The 19,095-nt window shown below is 35.8% G+C and overlaps 1 protein-coding gene across 1 annotated transcript; it reads left to right on the top strand.

The window, feature by feature from the left end:
- Positions 1-84: 84 nt before the first annotated feature.
- On the top strand, positions 85-19,013 carry LOC145213336 (tectonin beta-propeller repeat-containing protein 2-like). The gene is made up of 26 exons (XM_080081571.1): positions 85-567; positions 987-1,115; positions 1,431-1,562; positions 1,967-2,118; positions 2,418-2,680; positions 3,175-3,333; positions 3,477-3,523; positions 3,587-3,697; positions 4,203-4,493; positions 4,810-4,960; positions 5,061-5,131; positions 5,520-6,293; positions 6,570-6,653; positions 6,728-6,836; positions 7,043-7,183; positions 8,379-8,659; positions 9,163-9,271; positions 9,513-9,667; positions 11,962-12,024; positions 12,654-12,768; positions 13,434-13,535; positions 13,868-14,116; positions 14,541-14,719; positions 16,523-16,640; positions 17,091-17,240; positions 17,986-19,013. Exons 1-26 carry the CDS (start codon positions 358-360, stop codon positions 18,171-18,173), a joined length of 4,533 nt encoding a protein of 1,510 aa, XP_079937697.1. The 5' UTR covers positions 85-357; the 3' UTR covers positions 18,174-19,013.
- The last annotated feature ends 82 nt before the right edge of the window (positions 19,014-19,095 follow it).

Raw genomic sequence — 19,095 nt, 5'->3', positions numbered from 1 at the left:
AGACACACGGATGATAAAAGTATTTTAAGAATTCAAAATTTTAACCCCAACATTTACCCTTGCATTTACAAATTATTTCTAACGCAAAAGTAGTACGCATTGATAAGCACGATTTAACTTGAAAAAAAAACCTCTAAACAACAAAACAATAATTACAAAAAAATATTCTAAAGTTTTGCTTCACGCTCTGTTGCCGAAATCATCTTGGTACTATCGTGGGGAATCCCCTGTCAGTCATATGACGCTTCGGTTCTGCTTTTGTTTTTTCCAAACGTCTTCCTCAAACAACAATTTTTGCAAACTTGCAGATGGGACTAGGTTTCTTATTGAAAAATATTACTCAGGCACAAAGCCAGCATGAGTGAGAACACGTTCGTGCAAGAATACCCTCTTGCCCACGACGTCTTTAAAAATATCCCAGAAAAGTTTTATCACGGACTGAAAAGCAGTCAACTTGAAGTAACGAGTTTTGATGCAACTGAAAGTCACATTGTATTTGGTACAAATGCAGGTTGTGCTTTTCTACACAATCGTGAAGCAGGTTCTGTCATCAAGATTGTTACAAATGTAAGTGTTGTGTAGTGTTTTTGGTACTTTTTGTTTTTGATACATTCTGTCAATTGTACAAACTATTAGGTGAAAAGTAAGTGAAACCGTACATTTGAGACGTGCAAATTTGGAAAAATTGCAATAAAACATTGTTTATTTAACACACACTGTGAAGTATATTTAAAAAAATGCTTTTGCCATAATTAGTCACTTTACTTGTTTCAAAAGCAGTTTTAATCTCTACATATGCTTGATAAATAAAACTTTGCCAGTAAAAAATGTACATTTGCACAAGCTGTTCATGAATTCACTGTGTCACTTTGTTTTGGAATTGCTCAGGACCTAATAAATGTAGAGATTTTGATTACCTTTAAAAGCTGGTTTCTAACTCATTTAAAATTGACAGCAGTCTTTGAATTTGTTTTATTTTTCTACAGAGCAATTATGACATTGTGACATCAGCCAAGATACTTGTAGGGCTAGATTATCAAATTGCTCTCGGAACAAGTGAAGGGAGAGTTGTCATCATAATATTTTCTACCACTACAACTGGCACGACAAAGCAGGTAAGTATTTGAGTCTTCAGCTGAATAAGTAAAAGGTTTACATGAAAAAGGATAGGTTTTTGTAGGCATTAAGCAAAACTAAAATCCTCATTTTATATCTGGCTATTGAAATATGTGCAAAATTTATTATTATTAATGTATTCTTATTGAAAACCAATTATTTGTAGCTGCACAGCGTATTATTTTGGCCTGTGAAATTGTTTCTGTGTTGTATTATCACATGAAGTAATATGCCCTAATAAGCAGAAATACACTCTTTCAAGTTGGACCCAGCATTAAAATTATTTTGACTTTATTCTTAAATATTCCTGATAGGTAAAGAAATTCAGTTTGGGAAAACTTCATTCCTCTGAAGTTTGTTCCTTGGCATGGAGTCTGAATGGGATGAAGTTATTTTCTGGTGATGCAAATGGGGAAATTTTTTGCTCCAGCGTTAACTTTGACCTGGTAAGTCTTTGTGAACCAAGATTTACACTTGTGTTCTGTCATAGTAACATCGTTTTTGTTCTTAATGACCCACAGTGAGCTGTCAAAATATATAGTCAGATATTAAATGTACTAGAAATGCATCTAGATTTTGTGTGATTTGTAGCATATAATTTACAAAAAAAGCTTGTTTTCTTGATTTAGGTTATGTTAGAATTTAATGTACATATGTCACATATATATTCTAAACTGATTTGTTGTGTTTTGAACAGTGCCTCATTATTAGGGTTAACAATATCAATGTATGTTACAAGTCTTTTTGCAATAAACTTCATGAAAAATTAGCTGCAAGTTATTTGGAATGTTGAGAAAATGCAGAGACATTTTTTCTTTCAACTTTTTTTACGAAAGGTTTTTGTTTTCAGAACACTTGCAACGCTACAAAAGCATATTCAGAAGGAAGTCGGATTGTTCAGATGCAATACAAACACAAATCTCTGCTTGTTGCTACAACTGAGAAGGTTATTGTACATTCAAGTGATAAATCCTATGACATTGGAAAGAAACCAACAAGAAGGTGAAAATGCCTAAATTTTGAATTCCATTTGGTTTTATCATTACAAAGAAGAATAAATGTGTTTTATTTGCAAAATAAACAAATCTTTGTTGTGTCTTTTAAGACTGTCTAATTAAACTTGCCTTAAAACAGACTAGTTTGACATAAAAGTACCATCAATCAGATTTAATTTACACAAAGCAACAATATGCGGCTATTCGCCTTTTGGTGTAGTAATGTCACTTTATTTTTTCCAAACAATCCATAAAACTTAGCTTCAGCTTATGTTCTGTAAATAAATAACATATATTTTTGTACAGTGGTGAGTATGGTGCTTGCTTTAATGAAAACACTCTGAGTGAAGTGGATTTGAAAATCTACTCGGCTCGGCCAAGTCTCCGAGTTTGGCTTGCTGGAATTGATGGAACTGTTTTGTCCACTCTAAAGCTTAAAGAAATGATTCTTAATTCTGGCCATGTTATTAAGCTGTCCAATGCTGACACAATTGACACAGAAAATGTAGGCTGTTTGGAATTTGGTCGTGTTCTTTTGTATCAAGATGTTTACCTTGTTTCATATCATGGTTAGTGCATTATTTTATTTTTTTTACTGGTGTATAATTGTTGGATTAGACTAATTTATTGCTGAAACTGGATAACATGATGGACATATGGGTGTGATTATATCTTTAAGAATATAATTCAAAATTTATATGAAACCTAAGTCTCCTAAATCACAATGTCAATTTGCTAAGCTTTCAGTAAATATAAAAACTTACATGGTCATTGGTTATTATAGGTTTTTGCCCACAGAAGGGAAGTTTAAACATTTCATGCTACCAAGTTTTTTGATATTAACTGATAGCATCTGGTTTTTCACAAATTTACTTTTTATTGCATACTCAATATCAAACTTAAATATCACTGTGAAGTGCCAAAGAAGCTTGGTTAAATTATAGTAGGCATTAAGCAAAATTTAACCTATTTTAGTAATCAATGTCAACAAATGAAAACAGTTTTAGGCAATAATTGCTTCAGTGGACTAAGTGATTTTTAATGCTTCATTTATGTGTTATAGAGAACTCATTGTACATCATCGATCTACGTAGCAACACAGTGTCTGGTGTGATGCATAATTTAAGTGGGTTGATGGATGTGGCTGTGACTAAAAATGAGATTTTAATTTTATGCAAAAAACGAATCCTTCACCGACTATCTGATCTGCCTGACAGTAAAGGTTAGTAAATGTGATGTGTTACTCATTAAACAGAAGAATACACAACTAAAAACTGTAGACTGTTTCATAAAATATGTATTGTTAGTGGTTTTATGGTTCGATGTGTTTTTATTTAAACATTTTTTGACATGAGCTTTTTACAGGTGGAAGTTACATTCGACAAGAAAAAGACACAACAAGCAATTTTAAAGTACATTTGCCTCAAGATTAAGCTTTTTTCATTGTTTAAAAAATTACTTTATTTCTTTTGAAGGGAGTAAAAAATTCTTTCTTTGGATTTAAGAAGAATTTTACCCCACTGGTTGGAGCTTTGCAATCCAAAATGAGCAACATTAGTGTCAGCACAGAAAGTTTAACTAGCAAGGTATATGTTACAGCCTCTTTGCATATTGAGTTGGAAATGGGTGAAACTACTTCATATTTTAAGTGATTCACAGTATGCCAAGCCTATTAAAGGCATAGCCTTGGCATACTGTGAATTATCGATAAATATGCCGTGATTGCAGGTCTGCATCGGCGCTTCAGGGCTGATCCCAGTATGAATATATTCATGTTAGCATAATATTTTAAGTGATTTTGTAATTAAACACACATGAGTTTAATGAAGAAAAGACATAAAAAGTTGTAATTCAAACATTTTGGCAAATGCTGATGCTATCATCAGTGATTTGTGAGGCGACATTAGTTATTTTTAATTTTTAACTAATTTGTGTGTAGTGTTCACATGAAGTCGATGGTAAAATTTTTTGTCTCCACTTATTCCGACAAAAATTTACTACAAAACTAGAAAACGCAATATTCATCACAGTTTTGTTGCCCTTCCTTACACTTTAACTCTTTATATTGCAACAAAAGCTTTGTTTGTTTAGGCAAAAGAATTGAAGCAAAAAGTCTCATCAATGGCAGTTGTGGAAATTGCTGAAAACTTTATGTTTTCTAACCCCAAACAAGAAAGTGACATTGAACTGAAACAAAGCCCATTGTCACCAAATAAAGAAGAATCTGACAATATCGCACATATGAACAGCGGAGATAAGACTGAAACTGATGGAGATATGGAACAAAATAATTTTCACGAATATTTAGTCGTCAGAGAATTGTTGAAGGAAATGTTAAATTGCATTGATGAGTTGGAATGCCAGGATTCACTACATTCACAGGTAGGCATAGGGTTTACAATATGGAGCACACCTGGCTTTGCTATAGTTTTTTATTGTGCGTTTTTTATCCCAAAATTGTATAGCTTTGTTGCAGTATTATTGAAATGCTAATACTAATGGCTTTTTTCTCATAAAATTTATGAAACAAACCTTATGTTTAAAACATTTAGGTAATTTTTTGCGTTTTTTTAAAAGGATTCTTAACCACTGTCTAAGAGAAATATATATTGGTTTTGTTTCAAAAACTAATTAAATCAAGTGATTGTGACCCAAGATTTCACGACTACAGCAATACAAGATTACTTTTTGTATGAAGGGTGAAATAAAATTACCCCAGCTTGCACCAAGTCCAGAAACAGAACAGAAAATTCGTCGCTTTGATGAAATTAGTTTGATCGCTGCTGAAGAAAACCCCCAAGAAATTGTGTTTCGTCCAAAGTCAAAACCCAAAAGGAAAAAAAGCAAAGGTATTGCTGGTCGTTTTCTATTTCAATGCATGGAAATTCTGAACATAAGTCTGTATGCCTTTGTGCCATTGTTTTTTATGCTCTATTTTTACTTTCACAGACACAAACAAGACAAGCAGCAGCAGCAGCAGCAGCAGTAGCTTGTCAACAAGTGATCTACATTCTCATCAGGTTTGAATTATTGGATTAATAAGTTTAATCTGTATCAGAAAAGTGTGGTATCCTGTCATGGCAAATGGATAAGATAACCATTGTCTTGTTAAGTCATAGTTCCATCAATTGGATTAGAATATTCCAATTGTCAATTTAATTTAATACTAATTCCATATTCTTGATTTGTATTATAAGTAACCACAAAGATAGACATTTTAATTAGTTATTAGAAAGTGAACGTTAACAAAACCATTCTCAAAACTCATGTTTTACAAACTGGTAATTTTGTTGAAAAACATTATTTAACTTACATTGTACATACATTTTTTAGCTTTTGATTTATGTTTTTGAGTTTTTTGAATCTTTTAGTTGGAGGCAATTTTGATTTTTAATTGTTGTTTTTCAGAGATCTTGTGAATCTTTAGATGAATTTTTCCTTCACCATGACGACGAAGCAAGACAGAGACATGAAGAGCAGGTAGCAGAACTTCTAGGAGCCAAAGAGTTACCAGTTGAAACCTGTGAGCCAAGCCACAAAGATCATACTACAAAACCCAGTGAAGACCAGTCTCACTCAAAACATTCTCCAGAAACTATATCAATTCCATTAAATGACATACCACACACCCTTGAAACCTCTGGCAGCAAAGAAATAGTTCCTTGTGGTAGCAAAGATTCCCCAACAATTACACATGATCATTTGTCTGAAGTGCAACAGACAGCGAATGAAGATGCAGAAGATGATCTGCATTCAAACATACCTCAGCGTTGCCACAACGATACATTCCCTGATGTCTTTCGAGAAGACGAACAATCTCCTTTACCTAGTCCAAACCCTTTCAAAACTCCTATAAGTCTTCATGCAAGTGGCAATGATATCTTTGAAACCAATCCTAATAAAGCAAGTGACAATGATATCTCTGAAACATCTCATAATAAAGCAAGTGAAAATGGTAATTTTGAAACCTCTGATGAAGCTCAAACAAAATTGGAAACCCCATGTTTTGACAAACAAACCGCATCTGATATGTCACACAAAAAGGAAGCCTCTCTAAGTCTTGATCTTCAAGAAAGACAAGCTTTCACACAGAATGCACATGAAGAGCCAGAGACCCCTGATATTTATGACATTGATCCAGCAAACTGTGACTTTGAAAGTGAAAATGAAACAGATGAAGAGGTATGTTGCAATGTATGTGATGTTGAATAAAAACAAAACAAAACTGATATTCTTCAACTAAATGTATTTTAATGGAAAGTTGTAGAGAAAAGCTAATACCAAATGTTGACCAAGAATAAGTGTTTTTATTATCACAAATACAGATTTACTTTTTTGTAGCTGTTTTTGTTGTTGGTTTGTAGCGCCTGAATAAAACAACTATGTTTGAGTTGATTTTTAGTTGTTAATTGATACCATGTTTATTAGTTTATAGTTAAACATGTCAGTTATTTTCAGGGTGATTCTGATGGGGCAGAAACTCAAATTATTCAACCAACAGATGATGCTGAAATCAACACAAGAGATTCAGAATACTTTGCTGTAAGATTTGAAAAACATGAACTAATAAATACAGCTATATTACATTTAAAAATGTGGAATTGGCTCTTTTTCAGCTTGCCAAACAACATGCAAAATATCTGACCTCAGTTTTTGTTCCACACAAGGTGGCAGATGTGTGGGAAGTTTTGAACCCACCGGGGTACACAGTTTCTTCTATTTCAGGTAGGTAATGTAAAACGTCAAAATGGTCATACCAGGAGCACTTTACTGTTTAGTTCAATTCAAAGAAGAAGAAAAAACAAGTAGTTATACACTTACCACAAAAGTACCTGGCCAGTTTTAGTGGGATTTTGTTGTGACTTTTATAAATGTTTGAATTAATTTCTCTTGCTTTATAAATTTGTTGATAAAATTAAACGTTTTTGCAGCATCTGGAAACTTTATATGCCACACAACATTTCGAAACCGAGTTTATGTTGTGGAAGAATCATCGATGGACCGTGACGTACACAACATAATGTGGAGAAAATTATCCAAGCGTGCATTTCGAATCTCTGTGTCTCCGTCAGGTAAATTAAGACTTTAATGCACATGGGTCCTGTACTTAAGTTTAAGTTGATTTATTTCGCTTGGTGGAAGAACACATAGCGACACAACATCACTAAAACAATCACCAAGCTAGAAAAAGCTGCGCAACGTTGAAACGTTAAGGAGTGCAAAACAGTGAAGGGCACAGTTGGTGGATAATTGCTAAACGCGTTACAGCTACCCCGTAAACCTTTTTAGTACTGTACTTTTATTTCTATTTGAGAGGGCTGGAAAAGGGTTTTATCGTTGCTTTGCTTGTAGACCATTGTAATATCGGTAACAGCACTATTAATGAGTAGTACAGAAACTTAGCCTTCGTCAGGGCGGAAGAGTGGTAAGCGCAACTGCCTTTGTGTTTGCAAGGTTGTGGTTTCAAACCCTGTCTCGGTCATTTGTTCTCCCCTAAGCAAGAAAACTGAAGTGACATTGCTCCAACCGAATGGGTGAAACTAAATTAAAATACCCCCAATCAAAAAATAAACATAAAAAGCAGCTCGAAAGAGCACTCATTGTGAGCATAACCCGTTACGGCGTTGCCCGCCAACAGATGATTAAAAAATGAAACAAACCAATAGAGCAGGGCTACTCAATTAGTTTTGTGAAAGGTCCAGATAGAAAAGGTAAAAATACCAAAGGTCCAGACACATCTGTAAATAATGCAACATGTCTTAGTCAACTTTGGTTGTAGGTAATGAGGAAAATAGTGGTACAATATTAACACATTTCTTCAAGCCAAATGTTTCTGTCAGCAAAACAAAAGCTTGAATTGGGCACTGACCATAAATTAAGTTTTGGCACGACGACATACAAAATACAGTTTATCTAGTTTTGCAGGATTACTTCCTAAGCCCTAAGGTAGTAATTTAAAATTCAGTTATTGCGTTATAGATACAATTGTGCGGAAACAATCGCCGTTTCGTTAATAATTTATTGGAGTTTGGAAATACTTCATGCTCATAGCAGTACTCCGAGAATCGATATGCGGACTCGAGTTAACTGTCGCTACATAGCAACGATCAAGAAATTAACACACAATATAGCGTATGTGGCCGCAATCCAAAGACCGTCGGGGTCCAAATCCAACGCCCCAAAGGGCCGGATTTGGACCGCGGGCCGCCATTTGAGTAGCCCTGCAATAGAGTGTATCTTTGTTTTCCTACTCAATCTATTTCACAGGTGATTTTGCTTGGATCGTGACGCAAAGTGGCAACGTTTACGCCACCCAGTGGCCAATTAAAATTCCTCCAGCCAGTAAATGTGAGGTTGCATTGAACTGGAAGCTTGTCTCAAGCGGGGCATCTGACGTCACAGTGGGTGTGTCGGAGGCGTGGCTAGTGGACAGCTACGGGAAAATTACACGACAAGTTGGCTTGTCCAGATCGCAGTGTTGTATGCAGGGTGGGGCGACTGTCCCTGTGCGTGTTGTGAGGGAGGGACGGATCGTTAAAGATGTTAAGGTGAGGATGACTAAGGTTTTGTCGATAAGTATCAGTTTACGATGGCGTAGGGAATTACATCTTTTTGTGAGGGCAAGAAAAAGGACACTTGTTTTTCTGAATCCCTAAAAATACTGTATTAATTATATTTGCTCCATCAAAGTATGGCAAGACTAGAAAAGTATCAAACTCTTGCACCTTTTGGACATTTATCTGCCGGTGTCCAGGGAAATAAAGTAGGAGCAACTGTTTCGCCGTCACATTATTTGTTCTTATTTATCCAGGTCCAATGGGCATAAATTAAAAGACTTGCATCCGGACGTACATTTATTTGTAGTATGTGATAAAATAATTCTGTTTCTTCATGGACCATCATTACATTTAGACTAGTTTCAAAAGTCAAACATCAACAAAGGAGTCACGGCAGTAGGTTGTGAACTTGCAATAGGTTTATTTGTTCAAAAACAGGGATTTTTCTCAGTATACATTTACATGAATGTACTTACTTTTGGTGTCAATTTCAGGTCAGTCAAGTTGTACTAACAACGGATGTTGCATGGGTGTTGCTGCATGATGGAACGACTTTCTGCAAACCATTGGCGGATGTTGACTCAATATCTCCATGGACTAAAGGTAAACTTCCTACAGACGATTGTAAAATATAAATGCTCGACACAAAATGATATAAAAATGATAAGCAAAAAGTGCTTCGTAATTTTTTTATAGGTGAAAAGGTAAAAATGCGTTAAGGCAACACTTATAAGAATTTTGGGTCCCTTCCCTTGAAGAGGACACATATTGTTTACGTCCATATTTTTTCTTCCAATTTGTACCTTGTTTTCGGCGGCTCACTGATCAACTAAACTGATTTTAGTAAACCCTCCAGTTTCAACTGACGGAGTTGGGCACACGTTGAAGCTGATTGCAAGCGATTCACAAAGCACGGTGTGGACTGTTAACGATGTCGGAGAAGTTTGGTTCAGATCCAGTTTGTCCGCAGGCAACCCTTGTGGGAAACAATGGTGGCAGGTAGAAAGACATGTAACTGGTTGAAGTCTTCAAATCCCCGGATCGGAGTTGTTAGAGGTCCTGACACCTTTGGGTCCGAGTCTATAGATGTACCAGCCCGTAACATGGCCCAAAATCAAAAATAAGTCCTGAAAGTTGGTGTATGTGCAGCAGAAAAAAGGCCCAGTTTAAAGTCAGGCCCTAATTTGAAATGCCCGGCCGTCTTAACATTTTGCTCTGGAAATAATTAAGCTCATTTTTTTTAGTTCAGATCCCAGTTTTTATTATGGGTCCCCTTCCCTGAAGGGGACACATATTGTTTTTGTCTATATTTTTTTTTCTTTTTTCTTTTTTTCTTTCTAACGCGGATTTGTTCCCACGTTTTGATCAAGAAAGAATGGTTCAAACTTTTTCATATTTACACACATTATAGATATTGGTCTAAAGATGGTCCATGTGAATTTTGACCCCATTTGATCCCTCAGTTCACCCACAGCCCCCCAAAACGTGAATTTTTTAACGCAGCTTTGTTCCCACGTTTTGGTCAAGAAAGAATGGTTCAAACTTTTTCAAATTTACACTTATTATAGATATTGGTCAAAAGATGGTCCATGTGAATTTTGACCCCGTTTGACCTCTTGGTTCACCCACAGCCCCCCAAAACGTGAAATTTTTAAAACGGCTATACTTGCTAAAGCAGATGTTTCTGGAGTTACATACGTTTTGATTGGTACATTGCAGCGTATTTTAAACTATTTTGTAACTTGAAGTTGTATATATCCATTTTCACCCCTTTACCCCCAAATATTTGTTTGTTTGTTCACATGTTATGGAGGCCAGAAATACAAGACTTAAACTGCTGAAATTTTTAACAGCTGTGGATAGGGTGCTCCTTGTTGGCTGGTAAAAATTTCAGTGCAATCGGCTCAGCAATAGTAAATATATGGTTTTACATGCTGTCTTCTGTCATATTTGTGCTCGCTCAGTGCACAGCTGACGCAATGGGAGTGATTAACGATAGTGGCACATGGAAAAAATGCCTCTGCTTCACGCATGAACGCAGTCGTCACTTGACCATTTTCTCATTGGTTGGAATTAAGATGATACGGTGTTAGTGATATTGCGCTGTAAACGTTAACGCTGCGGGGTCACGGCAGGGACAGGCGATGCGTATGACGTCATGACCGTATTTGCCTGTCGCTCAGTGCACAGCTGACGCAATGGGAGTGATTGACCATAGTCGCGCATAGAAAAAAATGCCTCTGCTTCACGCATGAACGCAGTCGTTACGTGACCATTTTCTCAGTCAGATAGAAGTCTCAACTCTCAAGGGAGTAATTCACTTGTTTACGATTAAGGCGGGTGAATGCAGCGGGAGTGCTCAGCTTGACGTCCGGACCGACGTTTTATGAGGCAGTCGTGTCGGTGATTAGAAATCAGCTGTTTTTGCGCAGCTATGCTATGTCGTTTTATTAAGTTGTCAAGCACATTTTAAGTTTTGGAAAATTGTGTTTAAAAACTGACCTTGAACGACAATATCAAGGTCAAAGCATGAGAATAAATTAAAAGTATTTTTCCTGTTCCTATTTACTGTTTTTTTGTAATTATATGACAATAATGATGCAAAAACAATACGGACAAAACCTTTTGGGTTAAGGCTAAAGTTGGTTAAGCTTGTCCTTAAGAATCTAAAAATAACCAGGATGTTTGTTTACCATAAATCCGCACAAACGCGCGTGTGGGGACCCATTCGTTTTTGCTTGCAAAAACAATCATGTGTGTAGATCAAATGATGTGTATAGTAAATTGGTAAATATCTAACAGTGATTGTGTCCTATTTTTACTGTTACCAAATCGCATATGCATATGTGTGGGGACCCATTAGATTATGCTTGCAGAAACAATTAGGTTATAAAGTGCCAGGAAAAAGATAGGGACCCAATGAAATGTAGGTGCCAAATATATATCCATTATGAATATAGTAAATGGAATATGTGATACATCATTAAATATGATGTAGTATATATAACCCGGCAATATATAGGAAAACCACTATTCTAGTTTTTAATTCTTTTGTATTGTTTAGCATCTAGATATCATACTACCCCGGTGCTGCTAATGATACTACACCTTTTTAGAAACGTTCTTTTCGATTTCTGAATTTTGCAGCTGTTTTAGTATTTTTAGGTTTACTCTTTTTTGTGACTTTCAAGTTTTTATTTGTCGCTGGGATTCTGTTACAGCACGTTATATAAAGCCTTACCTGCTAGCATAGCAAATTCAAATCTAATTCAAATCTGTTTTGTTTCCATCAGATGTATTTAAACGAATATCTGCAGAAACCAAAAGATTCAGTGGCGCAACAAACAATGCGAATGGTGAGAGGATCTATTTAGCGCAGGGGTGGGCAATTAATTTTTAAGGGGCCACATAAGAAACCTGACTTACCAACCATAATTTGGTTAAACTTTATTCTACATTTGAGCGTTGTAATGCAAATATTTATAGTTTGCATAAAAAATAAGCGGGCAAATTGACATGAAAAATAGCAATTTAGCTTGCAATATTACGCTGAAATGTTAAAACCCAAAGTTTTTATTCAATTAGGTTGATCTTTCTAGTTTGTAAAATCAGATTTATGTGTTTTTCCCATCTCCGCTGTATTATTTTGACACAAAAGAGTACTATAGGCTTTATCGCGTAACAATGGGTTGAACAACTTGTGTTTTATGACGCTTTTAACCAGCATCACACGTTGTTCGCCTACGCACGTGCATCACTACGTAATCATATATATAACAAATGGCTTTTTTAAAATAACAGCGAAATTGCCGTATTTCATGCATAGCATAAATAGACCTATATTGGATTGATGTTTTAAGTTACATAAATCTCACGCGGGCCAGACAGGGAAAGCCAATGGGCCGGATGTGGCCCTCGGGCCGTAAAATGCCCAGGTCTGATTTAGCGTAACACATTAACCAAAACTTCTATGTTTTTTATACAGATGAGTGAATGGGTTTATGGGACATCGAACGCTCGTTGTGTCGGTGTAAGCATGGGTGCTGTGTGGTTTGCATCGGTTAACAATAAAATTCATGTCGCAAAAGGACCAGTAACAGGTACGTGTACGTTGTAGTTGGAAGTGTTGCTTTAAGCATGCGCGTGGTTTGCTCTATTCCAAAATGTGTGCAGAGTAGTACAGCAACAATCTACAAGCTGTTGCAAATACCCACTACTCGCATATATTCTCAGTGCATCAAAAATTTTATGTTGCTCATTAACTGATGTGCGGCCACAGCATGCATATGTAATTCTGCTCTCAGTTTACTAAGGCCGCAAATACTTTTTGACGCGACCCTAAAAAAATTGCTCTAAATTCTCGCGACCCGAACATCTTGTTGGCATGTAGGTTTGTGGAAAATACCAAACAACTAAATGTCAATATTAAGATTAGTATTATGCTATTGTCAGTTGATATTTTCACATAAAACAGTAGGTAAACGAACGTATTTATTCTAACAAACGAGAACCGCAAGCTTGCACAGGTGCGCTTAATTTATTACATTGTTACATAGACTGTATGTAACAGTTATATAGTCACATATACGTAACAATGTAAAAGTTATTCGCGACCCAGACTGGAAGGTCTCGCGACCCAAAGACCCACTATTTGCGGACCCCTGTACTAAGGAAGCTTACGTGTATGGCATGACTATTGAGAATATTATGGGGAACATTTCGTAACAGTATTCAGTGATGAATAACATTACATTTTTGTTGACAGGAAATGCTTGGGAAGTTCCCAAGATTACCGGCATTTCACCTTCCACTAGATGGAGCCACATCACATCTTCTTCGATTTTTTCACCTGACGGAGGATGGGAGGGTAAAGTTACTAAATTATGTCTGTTTTTTTTCATCGACATTTAAATCCTGACCTCGCCATTTTGGCAGCAATTTTGTTCAGTCGCTATATTTGAAGTTTGTCTCAAAATTATTCCGGCCTATACGTTTTTGCTGCCTATACCGTTTTGAAACTTTTTTCTTTTTTTACTTATTGTTTAACGTCTACAAGCTTGACATAACTAAAGCTCACTTTAAACTAAAAATATAATTTATTTACTGCAATATGTTTGTTAATTATATTTTTTTTGTTTTTTCAACATAGTTCCGATTTTGTAACATGGTGATTAAAAACCTGTCTACTTTTTCCACTAGGTGTCGTATGGCTAGCACGTGGCAACGGAGAGGTCATCCGATTTATCTCACAACACAGCACTCATCCACAGCGCGCAATATCTCTCGAACCACCAACTGTTACGTCATCAGAAGTGACGTGTTTCTCCGCCTCGCGTGAAGCATTGTGGATGATTTTGTCGTCGGGAGAAATCTATGTAAGATCCGGAGTATCCGGTTCGAATCCGATAGGAATCGCTTGGAACCGACTTGACGTCAGCGCACAGTTAGGTAAGACAAAGCCAAACGTGAACCAGAATATTCTAGAACACTAAAGCTGTACTTTTCGTATGAATGAAATGAGTTTTAGAAGCGTTTATTTTTTTGCATTGAAATAAGTGGAACTGAATTTTAAATAATTTTAACATGTTTAGAAGAGAAAGGTCAAATTGCAATAAATGAAATTTGCCGACTTAAAAAATATTTTCCTCTACTTTACAGTAGCTTTGAAACTGAATTCATGTTTATTTAGGTTTGACTACGAGTTATTTAATCTCATTCCAATCAAAATTATTTTGTAAACAAATACATATTTCAACCAACGTAACTGTAATGGAATAAGAGTTTAATTTTAAAACGATAATTTAAGCTTATTACCTGCAAAAATAATTCAAATCTCCAAATAATAATTTAATCACTTAAATATAAATTTAAGGCGACCGCAAGATGGTGCACGTGAGCTGTGGTTCGCAGAGTGTTTGGGCGCTCGATGACATCGGCAACGCTTACGTCCGCTTGGGGGCGTCACACAGCGAAAGTCACGTGATCATGACACCAGCGTGGCTGAAAATCGATTCACCAAAGTTCAATGGAGCGGAACTTAAATTGGAACAGGTGAATTGTGACGTTTCAACTAAAAGATAAAAAAAAAATTTTTTTTCAAAAATGTTTTTTCAAAACAGATAGATTTAAATGTCTAAATTTGTACACCGTTTTGTTTTAGATGTACTCATATTTTGTCTTTAGTAATATGTATCTTTAGTATATCTTTTAACACTGATTTCGTCTTATAAGGTACCTGCAGCTAACAAGGCCCCTTAAAAAACTATTGGGCATAACTGACAAACCATTTAAGAGTTTCAGGCCAAATTTGGCATGATGGTTGTAGCGGTCAATTGTAATCATCCATCAGACTTTAAGGGCGTTTGCAAGTTTTGTTTTTGTAATATGGCAGTTTAAAAAAATTAAAAACTGGGGCCTTATTAAATACCTATGCTGTTAATTAGGCCCAACATTTTTATGCTTTCTTAAAAGGTCAAGAAACCAATCAGACTATTTTATGCTTTGCTTCGGTCCAAATCAAGTTCAACCAAGCATCGTTATTAACTTTAAGACATATAACTGTTAATCTAAAGGTACTAACAACAACGAATAAACAACCACTTGACAGTAGATCACCAATAACACCAAAAGAAAGATCAGATTCCAAAAACTTAAACAAAAACTTATTGTTAAAACTCTCATTCCTAATAAAGAAAAAAAGCAATTTTTTGCATACCAGTCGCCTCTGCCATAAAAAACACTATAGAAAAAGACGAAAATTTGTTGGGCCTTATTGCCAGCAATGACTGACAAACAAAACTATAATAAAATTTATTTGAGGTAATTCTTTTTTTCAGATTGGATGATGCTCAAATTAAGCTAAAATGACCCCTTTCTGATATATCTTAACAGGATTTCATTTCGAAAAAACAAAACCTTTCCATTTTTGTAACCAAATTTTTTTAAAAATAATAAAAAGTTGCAAACAAACACTTTTGAATTTGGATTGGTGGTAGCAAATAATACACTGAACTTATAGGTCCAAAACTTTTCAAATCATTGTAAGTTCGTATAAATCTAAAAATTATATCGAAACGGAAACATTTTTACTTGTATATCAAAAAATATGAGTAGTGGGCCTTATTACCTTCCGGGCCTATATACCTTCAGGTACCTTACAAAACGCTGAACCATTTTAGACTTATACTCGGTTTGTAAATGGCCGAGCTTTGCCTACATTCCTGCCATATAGACTTAATAAGTTGACCAAGTGATAATCGTAAAACAAGTATTTGGACCAAAACAAACTACTGTTTAGATGCATTTAGGGATGGGCCGAGCCGAGCCAGAACCCGAGTACTCGGTACCGAGCATCGCTGTTTTTAATGCTCGGTGCTCGGCCGAGCAGTTGCACAAACTGACCCGAGCGTTAAATTTGCATATTCATGCCCTGCTAACATACGTAACTAGTGTTCTAAACGGTGTCTATGAACAAAAACGAATGATTTTTCAAATGGACTAGATGGTGGAAAAACGCGTATTTTATTGACAGGCACAGCTTAATAAAACACCGCCGGTGACGTAAGAGGCCTTGTAGAGCTAAAACGTAGAAAGGGGATTTTTTTGTGACGTCATAATGCACCGAGCGTGCTCGGCCGAGCACCGAGCATTAAAGTGAGATGATCGGTGCTCGACCAAACAAAACATTTGCAGTTTTGGCACATCCCTGGATGCATTGAAACATTATTTAGGCGTATAGAAAAATAAGGTTTGTTTCTTCAATTTAACTAGAATTCTTTAGCCTAAAGTACCTTAACTTTTCATTCAGGACTCTATACAAGTTTAGTTTTTACAACCAAACCTTTATATCCACAGATCGCATGCGGCCCATCCGACTTGAACGTGTGGGCTTTGGATAATTACGGAAACATTTACGCTCGAATCGGTGTGACGGTGGATATGCTTGTTGGTGAGGGATGGAAGTTGGTCGAAGGTAAGAATGGTTTCACAATACTACGCTACTAAGTACTACTCTACTTTGTAAGCTACTTTAACCTTTTTTTTCTTTTTTTTAATTTCCTTAACCAGATGCTGTTAAGTATATTGGTCTCATTAATCGACTGTAAAAGTAAAATTTACAATCATGTTTTTCCTGAACAAACTAATTTAAAAAAAAATGTTGCAGAAACTAAGTGCAAATAAGTTCCCTGTGGTGCAACTTGTTATTTTTCTAGTGATCACAATGCCTGTGAAAATAATTCTACCTTATCATTTCAAATATGTTTCCTCCAAAAAGGAAGATTTTATGCACAAGATGATTTAAATCTTTGCCCTAGAATCTTGAACTTATACTTTTACTTTTTTAATCAAATTACTTTTACTTTTTGTATTTTGCAAATTTGCTTACAATCTTACATTCACACGTACTGATTCCGTGTTCCAGGTTGTACAGCCAAACAACTTTCCATCAGCAACCACTCGGTGTGGGCATTACGTCACGACGGCTCGTTGCTAAGGAGATACGGGATGACGCGTAACGACAGTGTGGGAGATTACTGGAAAAAAGCACCAGGACATTTTGAACGCTTCACTGGTAAGCAAACGCGCTGAAATGAAAGCACAGAAATAATTCTATTCCTGACAAACTAACCTAGTGGGGTAAAAACTGTTTACAGTTAATCAATAAAGTTTCGTATACCGGGTTGCATATTTAATAAAGTAAAGCTGTGGTTCTACTGGCATCGAGCTGCACTAAATACACATTTTTTTGTAAAAGGTGTTGAACTTTTTCTAACCTTATGGCGATTTCCAACCTAACAATATGGATTTTTTCAATATCGGGCGCCAATGTACCCATTTCGAAATAAAACGTCAAGCAACTGTGCAATTCGGTCAAGCTGACCTGTAACATATAAAACTATATTTTTATTTAAACCTATACAGTCCTGTCAAACATCTTGAAAACGAGTTTAAATTAATATACGGCTGCCAGTACATACATTTTAACGTACATATTTACAGTCAAATACTCTTTGTCACTACCCCCGGTCGGGCACCCCTAAACAAGGTCGTGAACCCCTTAACAAGGTCGTGAACCCCTTAACAAGGTCGTGAACCCCTCAACAAGGTCGCGAATCGCTAAAAGATGTTTTGGTACTGTAATTAAACAAGTAACGAAAAATCGTAAAAGTTATTTGCAGCGATTCAGTCATAAGACAATCAACACTGTACATTACTAAAGGTCAACCCACCTAACTTTATAAGTCAGGAGTTTCTTAGCGTCCAATACACTTGGATTTCTGTTGAAATTGTTTACGACGCAATTATGTTGCTTACAGCGACACCTTACGACGAACTGCTGGCACTCGACACGCATCACCAACTTCGCGCTCACGTGACACACCTCTACCGCCCTCCGATGGTGGAAGCGATGTGCGACGACTTCGAGCTGGAAAATGACACAGTTTCGAGCGGTAGACAGTCACGTGATTCATCACCTGACGACCCATCGTGGGAACTTGTGTGATCCGCTTGATGGCATCGGAGTTCATCAGGAAATGGGCTGATTTATTTTTAATTTATTTTAGTTTTTGCTATGTACTCGTTTGCATAGTTGGTTTTATTTTTATCAAAACTGTTATTATTCTCATATATGTCTTTTATGTGTCTTTAAAAGTTTGTCAACAAATGAGCAACTTTTCGTCGGTTTGTGACCTCAAAGAAAGCATTTCTTATTTAGAAATATCCGGGAAATGCAAAATACATTCATTGACATAATAATTTTCTGTAATTATTTATTGATATAAATTAATGATATCTAAACTTTTTTGGTTACTGAAAGTAGCAACGTTTGCTTATGTTAAATTTGCTGATGCCACTGTCGTGTTTGTGTTGTGTCTTTCTATAAAACTTTGTCCTAAAGCACAGATACTTTTAAACTCACGCATGCCATGTGAGTGTGTAAGAAACTTTGGAAATAAATTTTACTTTAAAATTTCAGAGTAACCGTAAACAAATGTAGACTATTGTTTTGAAGATTTTCATGCTTATTTACATCAGTTGTAGTTTTATTTTGAAGGTAAACTGTATCATTCACTGTTGCTCACGTTTGATTTTTGCAAAATTCTTCAAAAATATTGCTTTCATATGATTCGAAAAAAAACTATTGCCTCCATTTCAAAATTGCAGGAATTTCGCAACGTAATAATGAAACAAAATTGAGTCTATTATTTGTTTTTTAATGTATCAATTCACTTTTTTTATTCCGCTGTAAACCTACACATTTCAAACTTGCCACTTTTCACAATTTGCGTCGTCAGTGCAATATGAAAAATATTGGTTTACAATATAATTTTGTCATTCTCGATGTTTATCTGTTATTTGAAGGATTTATACTTTTTCCCTGTTTTTTTTATGAAACAGTCTAATATTCTACTCATCAGAAGCAA

This window comes from Phallusia mammillata, chromosome 1 (assembly GCF_965637545.1).
Source record: "Phallusia mammillata chromosome 1, kaPhaMamm4.hap1.1, whole genome shotgun sequence".
In the NCBI taxonomy this organism is placed as follows: Eukaryota; Metazoa; Chordata; class Ascidiacea; order Phlebobranchia; family Ascidiidae; genus Phallusia; species Phallusia mammillata.
Note: the sequence above shows the minus strand (reverse complement) of the source record. Positions and strands in the feature narration are given on the sequence as shown.

Coding starts and splice junctions, on each gene's coding strand:
- LOC145213336 (XM_080081571.1), top strand. CDS start 358: ATGAGTGAGAACACGTTCGTGCAAGAATACCCTCTTGCCCACGACGTC. Junction 3,524..3,586: donor ACACAACAAGCAATTTTAAA/GTACATTTGCCT, acceptor TTTCTTTTGAAG/GGAGTAAAAAATTCTTTCTT. Junction 12,769..13,433: donor CGCAAAAGGACCAGTAACAG/GTACGTGTACGT, acceptor TTTTGTTGACAG/GAAATGCTTGGGAAGTTCCC.